Source organism: Solea solea, chromosome 13 (genome assembly GCF_958295425.1).
Source record: "Solea solea chromosome 13, fSolSol10.1, whole genome shotgun sequence".
Classification (NCBI taxonomy): Eukaryota; Metazoa; Chordata; class Actinopteri; order Pleuronectiformes; family Soleidae; genus Solea; species Solea solea.
Window position 1 is genome coordinate 23,868,969 of NC_081146.1, and position 11,829 is coordinate 23,880,797.

General features: G+C 41.8%; 1 protein-coding gene across 3 annotated transcripts in view; it reads left to right on the forward strand.

Annotated features, from left to right (window-relative positions):
- The window catches only part of sema6e (sema domain, transmembrane domain (TM), and cytoplasmic domain, (semaphorin) 6E), a 171,836-nt gene extending 168,627 nt beyond the window's left edge, over positions 1-3,209 (forward strand). For all 3 annotated transcript variants that reach the window (XM_058647097.1, XM_058647099.1, XM_058647098.1), the window contains one exon: positions 1,072-3,209. In XM_058647097.1, the coding sequence (XP_058503080.1) occupies positions 1,072-2,384 (1,313 nt within the window). In that variant the 3' untranslated portion in view covers positions 2,385-3,209. The remainder of the gene's footprint in view (positions 1-1,071) is intronic.
- The last annotated feature ends 8,620 nt before the right edge of the window (positions 3,210-11,829 follow it).

The window sequence follows — 11,829 nt, forward strand, 5'->3', positions numbered from 1 at the left end:
CGATATATACAGAGAAATTAAACTTCATTCTGTCAAGTTGTGGTCGCACAATTCTCAGAAAGGACTCAAAATCCGCTCTGCTGAATAATTGAGCTGATCTCCCTCGTGCCCATCCACCAATCATCACCCTCATCATTATCCTCCTTCCCATCTCATAAACTCATCAGCAAGTCTGATTTTAGACATCATCGTTTTCCATTTTCATCCCTCAATGCAGCTTCCCGTCGAATTTAACTTGTTTTGAACACCTGCATTTATTCCGCCCCCTATGTGAGGCTCAGTCGCCCCCACACCCCCCCACACACACTAATCAGTTTCACAGAAATTGTCATTAAGGGCGAAGAGAAGGGCCTGACACCACAGATGGCAGCAGGGTTTTGCAAATGAGCTCTGATTATGAGAGGTGACAGGTTTCACTCGTCTTATCATCGCTGCCTTTCACGGCATCAGGCAAACACTCTGCTTGGGTCACGTCACCCAAGGACATTTGCATGCTAGATTTACCTCAGCTGAGCAACCTTGTGTTTTTTTTGCACAGACTGTCCCCCTCAGCTTTATTTTGAAATAATTTGACAACCTCATTTGGGCCTGTGTTGGCAAAGACATTCACTCTGTGAGCGATTGACTCACCATTTTTTTTTTTGGCTCGTTCATCACACCAGGTGCTCACTCTCCTGATCCCTACATTGGAAAGCGGAGTCTGTGAAAATGATATCGGGTTCCTGCTGCTGATGCGCTCCCATCAATATTTAAAGCCCCGACTCATTTCAGAGTTGACTGGGGAAGTCTCTGTCCTCCCGTCTCTGCTGGTCTCCACTGGTATGAGAGAGAGCAGGTCCGAAAAACAAAGGCTGTATTGATCTATTAACAGTGGAGAGAAAGAGCTTAGTTCAAACACTTCTCCCATGCTGTTCCTCACATAGTGAAGCCCCAGTAAACACAACCTGTCTCTCCCAGCTGCTACTTGACCCATATTAGCTTCTGAAAATGTGAGCTTTTCTTCTTGTGGTTCAGTCAGAAAAGTTCTAACTGAGGAAAAATGTTCTTTTCCTTCTTTTTTCTCTTTTAAAGGTGTGAGGCGTCCACCAGACCTGGAGAAGACCAATCACAGTGTCCACTACACGCTCCTGATCGCTTGTGTTGTGGTCGCCTTCGTCCTTGGTGCCTTTCTCTCTGGTTTCCTGGTTTCCTGCTACTGTAACCACACGGGTCACAAGACAAAGAAGTTAGCAAAAGATCCAGAGGCTCCTATCCCGCACGCCCTATCACTCCGCAGCCTGGCCAAGCTCAACGGTCTCCTGGACAGCCAAAGTAAGGATGACAAAATGGAGGTGTCATCTCCAAAGATCTACAATTCTTTCTTCACCAACAGCAAGGAGCATCACGCACCAAGGAGAAATGTACATCATGGAATGACAATGGGAGACCTGGTTCATCCCCACCATCACCACCTCCACCATTCCTCAGAGCTCTCTGGTCTACCGACACCAGACTCCACCCCAGAACTGCCCATCAAGAGCATGAAAGCCTTCAAGAACCAGTGGGAGAAGAACCAGAATTGCAACAATGCCAAAGAACCAAAGTCTCACAACATTGGCTCCAGGCCCAGCTCTGCCTTGCTTCACCAGCAGGTCTTCCCCTACTCCCATGGCCTTGCTAATGGGCAGCCACTCGTCAGTGGTCACCTTCATTCAGATGAACGGAAAATCCTCAATCTTGAACGTGGCTTATCCCAGCAGCCGTATAGCGGTTACTCGCCAAAGGTGATGGAGGTAACTTCACTGGATGAGATCCTGAAGCACATCCATGAGGCAAGCAGCAGCAAGAACTCCCAGTTAATGAGCCCTTCAGGTCTGATGGCCAGCGGTGGTGGAAGTCAGCTAGCATTCTCTAACCGCATTCAACCTCAGATCCCTGAGACGGAGTCAGCCCCGTACTACAGCTCATCAACTTTACCTCGAGACAGCCTCACCCGACGCATGGATGTTCCTCCTGACATCCCACCACACCACCAGTCCACCCTGGAGAGGAGGCACTCCTCCCAGAGGCACTCCCTGATCGCTGCGGCTACCAAGATGCCCAGTGGAGGTGGAGGAGGAATGGTTACTCGCCAGCAAAGCTTCAGCCAACGAAACGGTGGGCCTCATCAGCCGCCTCCTCTACTGGCACGGATGAACTCAACGGGCAGCGCCTGTGAGGTTCACTACCCACTCATCCCCAATGGATACCTGGCCCGTCAGCAAAGCTACAACGCAGAGCAGGAGATCCAACACAGGGGAGCCATTGTTCGTCGGGCCTCCTCTCTCAAACCTGATGTCCCTCCCAAACCTTTGTTCATACCTGCCACATCCCCGGTCAACCAGCAGGGGAAGTTCAACTACTGAGGAGGTTCACTCCTGGACTACAGAGGGGCACTCCCTCATTGTGTTTTCTTGAAGGACATTCTCCTTGAAGAAATGCAGTGGGTTCGAGGTAACAGACCTTCACGAAAAAACTCAACGTACCCCGTGACAACCAGTGTCACCGTGGACAAAAGCCTCAACCAAACTTGTTTTTTTTCCTCCCCTTCTTTTTGTCCAGCGAATATCTTTGTACCATATTGGTATTGCTCAGCTACTCGCTTATTATAGAACCGCTGACTTGGGTGACGTGACGCCACCTCCTAATATTAGGCTGCCAATGTCCTCAGTGTGGATTTACAATGCAACGTTGATGTTTAAAGAAGAACTTTAACACATCAGTCATCTTGAACACTAAAAAAGCCGGAGGCTCCTGCGATGCTTAAATTCAGGCTTTTTGCTTAACCTTTTCTGATGTAGTGTTGGTAACCAGTCCCCAACTGCCCCACCCCCATCCTCGATTGTGTTTATATTATGCATGTGTGTGTATATATATGTGTGTTTATATCCACACCGTATATGTATACATATACATTTGCAGTATATGTAACCTGTGGTGAAAAGTCAGCAAATTCCCCCGAAAGTAGTTATGTCTTTGCCTTACTATACTCTTTCATCTTTGGGCATATCAAACAACCCCCCCTTACACTTAAAGACACCAACTATTCATGCACTTCATCCACACAACACACTGTCAGTCGGCCAAAAACAACGAACCAAATCAGTTGGTGGTGACCAGAGAGAGGAAATGTTTCAACGAAGCAGCTATTCTCGTCTTTTCTCTCTCTCCCCCCCCCCCCCCCCCCCCCCCCCCCCCCCCCGTTCCAGCAGATGTCAAGTCAGAAGTGGCGTAATCGGGTCCATTTTAGTTCCTCGAATGTTTCTATGAGATTGGTGCTTCACAAACCCAGGGGATTTAACATCTTCTGAAATGGAATTAAAAAAATAAAAAATAAAACGAACATAAAAGAACTGTATAGTCTAAAATATTTTTGGACCGAGACAACAAAACAAACATACTGAGCCGTCTGGCCTCATGAGAATGAACATAAAACATAGATCGGACTGCAAGTATTATAGTTATTAATTTTGTGGCTATTGGTTGTAAATAAAGGAATAATTACTAGCCAAATTTTAACTGTATGTGTAAATGTGTGCCTTATTTAATAATAGTGTGTGACATGGGGGTTGGGGTTAATGCAAGGGGCTCAGATGGCTACTATGCTACAGTATATTGTAGGTGTTTCATTTTCTATGGTCGTCAGTATGTGTCATACAGTATCTATTGTATATTTGAAGAGTTTCATTCCAGAATGAGATGTTTGTCACCGATTCTGAGAAACTGCTAACTGTGAATATGATTGTATCACTTACTCTTGTATCATATTTTATGTTCTATCTTGAGTATATTGAGCCTTTTTTTTTCTTTCTTACAAAGGAATATTTTAAAAAATTGTCTTTTTTTTTTCTAAAGATGGACAATGTTTTGGAATGAAACCCTTCATTTTGCTTTTGTTGTTTATGTTGTTGTTTTGTTTTGTTTTTTTAATAGCATCCCAGAAGTGTGAGCCTGCAGTATTTTTGGGAGTGTTGGGTAAAAGCGAGTACTCGCAGCCTAAGACTGCAGACACTCAGGTTCGACTGCCTCCGTATTTTTGTCACTTTCCACTGGGTGTCACTTTCCCTTTTCGGTGCCATTGTTAACCTTTTCTTCCTTTAGTAGTAGAGTTAGCATCACTTTGGATTTCTAAAGGAGCAGTTTTCACAGTTCCTCTTCAGTCATCACCTACACACGTGTAGCCATTTTAGAAGTTAAATGATAAAGCAGTCCTGAATGTCAGAAAATGTCTTTTTTTGTTCGTAAGTAGAGGAAATAGTTGAGAAAGTGATGTGTTACACTACATTGTTTTGCTTTTGTATAAAAATGGAAGAGGGAGAGACGTAAATTTGGACATCTACAATGGTTATTCCTGTAGTTTCTGCGTCACTGCGAGTCGTCTTCTGTATCGGGAGCAAATAAACGCGAGAGGACGGAAAGTTTCTTTTGGGAAATATGTTAAGTGCAATGAATTTTGATGCGACAAGCTGCGAATATCTAGAATGAAATCAGAGAAGCGACTGTGGACCAGGTGGCGTTGGCGAACGTCTGTCCAGCAGAGTCACCGTTGATTGGAACCACGATCAAGTCTGTTTAAACCGCACAACACTAATTATGATATCCAAAAATTGGTGTGGGATTTTTTTTTTTTTTAATCGCAATTTTCCCAAAAGCTAATTTGACCCAATGTTATCATTTGTTTTCAGATAAATGAAAGTAAATATAATTTGTATTATGGAGGAACAAAGTTGGTTTAGATATTGAAAGGCAGCAGAGGATTAAATAGCTTTTCAAACAAAAAAAAATATATAAAACATCCGACTCGATTTAATGTCACGCCTGTTATGTTTTTCATAAGAGGAATTATATCGGCTTCCGTATGTGACCAGTGTGTGTTTTTTTTTCTATCTGGGCGGTGACAGATTGTATGGGACGGGGAGCAGCGTCGCCTCCAAAGGCCCAATCAGTATTTGGTTTTGTGTAAATACATTGTATCTGGTCGGGGTCTCATTGATTCAGTATTATGTTTATTTTATTTTTTCCTTTTTGATTTTCAGACTCTTGAATTACTATGAATTTGCTCTCACAGAAAACCATTGTATGTCTCTTATACTAGGAATAAAAATGAAAATATGATGCAAATGTCTCACTGGTGAGTGTGTCTGTATGAGGTATGTGAAGAAAAATCACTGGGTGATGATGGGTTGTAGATGTAGCGTTAAAAAATATGTTTAATGATGCAACAGGTTAGAGGGACACAGGGTTGTTCCTGCTAAAGTACTCACACATGTTAAACTAAAGTTAGGGTTAGGGTCACCTCCACCCTGTCCTCTCTCGCATGTTTGTCCACGTGTTTCTAAAAATGTGTTAATAGATTGGTGAAACTTGTGCAATCAGCCAAATTCAGAGTCCTGCTTCAAACACACATGCAGAAATGGGGGTAAAGGTGAGATTTGTGCACTGTGAGACACATTTAACGCTCAAATAGACACTGGTTTGTCTCAAACTTATCATTATGATGTTAAAACTAATTGCACATTGTAATGAAGATAGAACCTCGTCACAGATATCGGCACCCTAACAAAATAATTATTTCCTTTCTCCATAACAATTGCTGAATTATTTATTGAGAGATTCTCACCATCTCATGATGTTTTTTTTTTAAAAAGGCCTTTAATTATACAAGCTCCCAAATTTAACATATTCTTTCTCATGTCCACAATACCACACATTTCACACTGAACATGGAAATCAGTTCAGTATTTTATTTAATTTTTTTTGCATAATCCCGCGAACACACATAAAAAAGGACTTAATTGGCAGTAGTAGTAGTAGTAGTAGTAGTAGTAGTCATGGTAATAATAATAATTTTAGAATTGCATGCTTTAAACCTCATCGAGTCCGGCAATATATTATAATGTTCATCCTCTGCAGCCACCTGGACTTATATTGGACATAATCTAGTGATTGCCTTGCATATAATGTTCCATATATGAATCAAATATCCATTTAATGTGCCAATCTCGTATAAGATGATAAGAGTTGGAGCACCTCCATTCACACATGTTTCATATTAATGATAAAATCTGAATAACTTAATGCTTTAAGATGTTTTTCATTACAGCTCCATCGATGTGAAGGTGAGTCACTCAACATTAGCATTAGCTACGTGGTATTTAGTTGGTACTGGAGGTATATTTTGTGCTGTGCTCACATATCACACAAATATCAAGCAGAAGAATATCAGTTCTCATGTCATTGGTCACATATGATGGATTTGGACTTTTAAAATCGCCATTCTACGTCAGTTATTTAAGCTAGCAAGAACTTTGAATGGGTCCTGGCTAAACGCTAAGCTAACCTCAACCAAAACAGTGGATAAATGAGTATCTCCAGTGTAATTAAAGTGTGTAATTGCTCGAGTACATAGTTAATGATAATGATGTCGTTTTGCTTAATGTTTTGTTAACTTTACTTGGCGCTAAGTTAAGCTATGCTAACATTAGCTGGACATTTTGAGGTTATCAAACTCCAGTCAAGTCTTTTGAGCTCGAGTCTCCATCTCTGCATTCTGTGTCACAAATACTGTATTAGATTTTTAAAAACATTAAACATTTAAACATAGGACCAGATGCCTGAACAGGTTAATTTTCTCAAACCCTGCTCTGTTCTGGAGCCAGACCCCTTCTCTGCAATTCCTCTAAAATGTCTTTCATGCTAAAATGAATGGGTCTACTTCTACTAAAAAGAATAGCGATTAAGAGTATTTGTTTCCCCGACCTCTGCGTCACCAGAAACAAAACGTCAATGTCATGGCGGTTGCTATCTTCTATCTGTTGCTTTCAATCACCTTTCATTTGATCTGAATGATGACAAAAAATTGCTATAAAAGTGCTATAACCCAAATTGCAAAAAAGTGAGTTTTGCTATCAACAGTCATGGCTACTTAAGTGAACACACGTCATAGTTTCTTGCACCAGAAAGAACATGAGAGTTTGCATCGCGGCCAAAAATTCAGACGACAGAGAGGAAATCTGCGAGTTCACCCAGGTCTTGTGACAATCTGAGCCGAATCCCTCACGTGCACTGCACAGTCATTTGAACCAATAATGAATGCTGATCAAAAAACCCATTTAAACCTTCGTTCAAATGGGTTTTCTGACCAGTGGGAATGGGTAATAAGTCAAATCTGCCTGGACCTGATAACAAAAAGTTTACCTCATAAAATAAAATAAAGTCTGCTTATGAACTTCAAATAGTCTGGCCGTTCTCTTCTGACTTTTCTCATCTAAGAGATATTTGTGTTCACAGAACTCTTGTCCCTGGAGCTGCAGCAACACTCAGACCAGGCTGTCTGGCATCAGCCCACGGTGACTCAACGTTAATTGACCAGACTTTTATGCTTTTACATCTGCCAAATATACATCAGATTGAATAACTGCATGGTAACCGTGTTCCTATAAAGTCCTCGGTGAGTATGTTACCTGTATTTAATCATGCATCTCAGATTTCTGTCAATAATGTCCCCGTTACTTCAGATAAAACACAAAACGTGTTTTCCATTCTCAAAAATAAATAGTCAGAGGTTCTTCAAACCTGAATAATTAAATAATAATAAAAAAACACTTAGTGGGCACATACCACTTTTTTTGTAATTAGATGAATTTGCCTCTTTAAAGTCTTGTTTTTCGCTTTTCGTCAGATCGGTTTGTTGAGTGGAAATCATTAACGCTGAAGCAAAAGGTCTCAGATCCACAGCATCCATCAGCAGAAATGTCTCTCAACACGAGCCTGAACCTCCCGGCTGTTTACTCACTGCGGGGGTGCGTTCACACCACACTTGTTTATTATCTTTTATGGGATGGACTGTGTGGAGTCGATTAGTCAGTACAATCCTGCAGCTGAATCCCGGTTTGCGCCTGTAGACGCACAACAGGTGAAAACCAAAAAAGGTCTGCATTAGTCTGCTACGATGAGGGAAGACGAAGCTGCAGAGACCCTGATAATCATGTTGTGTGAATTATATCAGTACGATTCAGATTTAGTCAAACTACAACATATTTCGGAATCACAGCTGATCCACATCCACACATCTGCTGAGGTTTTGTGACATAAATGTCATCATCATCATCATCCACCCATACTGTATCTGCGATCTGCTTGCATCTCCAAGTGTGACTATTTGCATTAATACCAGGGTATTTGATGTGTAGAAAATGAAACAAAAGAGTCCCCTTATCTATCGCTCCATCTCCATCTAATGTCACTATACCAGTGTGAGGAAGAGGAGGATGACGAGAGAGAAAATGATCTCATTGTGGATAAATCTGCCTCCTGTGAAAAGTCTGTATAGCTGACTTTTGCTTGGTTTATTTACACCACTGTATTTTAACGTTGGTGACAATGGTGTTGTCCAAGAAAGCTGAGTATTTTCTCAGGTGGTACTTGTAGGATCACGTAAAGGTTTGCTGACCTTTTTACGTGTATTTTAAAAGTCTGGTTTTAGTCTGACGAACACAATCATTCATTTTAATTCTGGTGCCGTGTAAACATACCGACTGTGAAAGCAGAACACAGCAATCAGTGAAGCCTCACTTCACCGCCTCTGGCAGGTTTGTGAGCCGGATCTTATTGTGATGTCTCTTCAGTTTGTAACATGTTGCCCTGAACTGTAAATCGGGAAAACCTGTTTTGGCGTAAAAGCAAAATGACTGTACCTGCTTAACATATACAGTGAAAGGACTCTGATGGGTGGTGAGGCTGACCTTTTAGCGAAAAACAGTTCTGCTAATGAGGTGGTATTGATTAGTTTATGCAATTATCCTCCCTGCAGTCTATTAGGGAATCATGCCAGTGTGTGTGTGGGTATACTTGTATTTGTACCTTTGTGAGGTCCAAAAAACATACAAACCTATCTTTGTGTGGACATTTTGGCTGGGATTTTTCAGGATTAAGACCTGGTTTTAGGGTTAGGGTCAGGGATAAGGTTAGACACTTAGTTGTGATGGTTACGATTAGGGTAATGAGCCATTATGTCAACGATGTGTCCTCACCAAGATGTACAAACAAGTTTGTGTGTGTGTGTGTGTTTGGGTGTGTCTTGGGGAGATGCATGTGTTTGTTGCCGTGGAGATAGAAACCCAGGCTGCATAATGGTTAGCGATTAGCTCCAGTATAATTATCGGATTCCAACAAAGCGGCAGTCGATAGCCCCGCCGCTTCCGAGAGCGCGGCCTTTTCTCAAACCTGTTTGTATGTTTCCATTTCAGTGTTGGCTGCTGATGAATGAGCACTGATGGAAATAAAAGCCTCCGCTGAAGTCATTACGTGATTCTGGTCAATGAGCTCGATGATGATGATGACGGCGCTAGGAGGAGACGCCACTCAGCCGCTGCAGGATTTTCCACTCGTACATGTTCGAGACAAAAGGTCGATTTGCGGTCGTCAGTGATCTTAATGAGTGAAGGAATTGCACGTTTACTAATTAAAGGCGCCGTGTTACACATGTTTAACAAATACGACAACATGGCACACAAGTCTCTTGTTGGAAGTCACTTTCCTCGGCTGCAAGGATGAAAACAAGCTTCCGAAATGGTGTCGACAGCAACCAAAATAATTGGTCCATCGCATAAATCTTTGTCTCATCTCAAGTTTTTACAGAAAGAACTTGTAGAAAAATGTATCCTGGCCGACGTTTGTTAGATGTTTTTTCGTCTTTTACAATCGTCTCTTATCCCTTATTTTAACTGTGTGTTGTTTTTATGACTTCTTGTATGATTTTAAGTTTGTACCTTTCTATTCTATTCTATTCTATTCTATTCTATTCTATTCTATTCTATTCTATTCTTGTACCTGGAGGGTCACTGGTTCAAATCCCATGACAGGTTGAGTGCTGGGGAGCCACTTGGGCAAGGTCCACCACTGCTCCTGGGCTTGTTTCTGTGTTGTGATGAGTTAAATACAGAGTTCAAATACATTATCACTAATTGGTTTGAGCAGATTCTAAACTGTTGAATGATTCTTGGCAGCTGCTGATCGCAGAGATAAGAGAAATGGCGAGGAGAGTTTGATGAATTCAAATCATATTCTGTCACTCGGAGTAAATGATAGACATTTGATAGTGAAGCTGATGTGAAAATGAAAGTTAAAAGAGAAAAAAAAAGACTTTTGTATGCTGTCTATTGTATTTACTGTCGAAGAGACAGACCCTGTGATGTGAAGTCGCCATGAAGAGTGTTTTCATGTTTTTTATTGTCTCCTCTTCACAGATTCTTCCCACACTGTCAGCTGAAATAAAGAACACAGACTCAGTGTTGTGCAACTTTCGAGCAAGTCGTGACATTTATATCGCTTTGTTTTTATGTTTGTTTGGGTTTTTTTTCTCCTGTCTTCTGAATTTTTTTTTTCTTTCTCACTCCCGCTTACAAAAGATTTGATTTCAAATCCAATTATTGGCTTTGACCTCAACATTTGAGACACCCCTTTACAAAAATAGGCGATGGAAACAGGCTAAGAAAACACCTCAGTGGGACTGGCAGAGAAAAAAAAACCCTTTTCCAATTACAGTACATGGTTTCTTACCTCCCCTAATCTGTCTGACCAGTGATTCCATTTTTTTTACCCCTTTAAATGGGTTTTTGAGTTGTCAGCTCTTCCAGCGTGACCTCCCACACCTTCCCCACAACCCGACGACCTTAAGAAAAAAAACAAAAAAAAAACCTTGCAGTCGATTCATCGCGTACACCTCAGAATGAATTTCTGTTCCCCACATCTGCAGCACGCTGACAGCTGGCATCACAATTCATTATGTCTCTTCTGGAAAAGGCTGCACAGAGAAGGTCTCATCATATTTCACGATCAAGACCTGTCAGTGAAATAATCACTGCCACTGACAGTTTGCTGGTAATATTTTTTTTTCCTTTCCTCAGTTCCGGAAGGCAGGCATGTGTCTGGAAAACACTGATCCCAGTTTCAGAACACGTGTCCCGGTCCTTGTCCCATACCTGAAGTGTCCTGTCCTTCGTCAGCATTTCGCAGGTCTGTCCAAGGCCCCTTCTCATATTCCCATTCATCACTGTCACCGGCTTCACTGTTAAACTCGTCCAGGAGCTTTCACCGCTCAGCAGAACACGGACACTTTAGGGGTTTAGACCAGGGGTTTAGTCTATGTGACATGCAAGTTTATGCTGTATGCTTACTACAAGGGGGCCGGCACATTACGTAGAACCTTTTAAATGCACGAGGATACAAAACACAGTTTGTTTTTTTTACAAATAAAGATGGGCAGCAAATTTCACCATAAAACATATGAAATATTATAAAATTGTGTTTGTGTGGAAATAAAATATCAATTTAATCATTCAATCATCATATTGTTTGAAAAAAAACAAAAAACTCCCTGATTTGTTCTTTGCACAGTAGTTTTTGTTTGCGATTCTGCCCATGGGCGGGCCTTAGGAAACTGCCTGTGGATTGGCTACAGAGATTTGGAGGACAGCTCAATGGCAGTGGCCGCCCGTCCATAGAGGGCGCTAAGGCGCCGCCCCACCAGTCTCACATGAAGAAGACTTCATGTGAGACTGGTGATAGGAATCATCTAAAGCAATTTATAAAAACATGGACAATTTAAATAAATTCGTTACACGTTGTACAGTCCGTGACTACCGCGTCTAATCTGCATTCAAATGTAGTTTAAAAACGTTAACTTCTCTCACTCGTTTACAGCGAGTGCCGGTCAAGTGACGTACTTCCGGTTTCCGGGCGCACACGTCTGTCTCGTAAACTTTTGCTCAGAGTGAGACACGCACACAGACACACCCTCGCAGGGCCAAA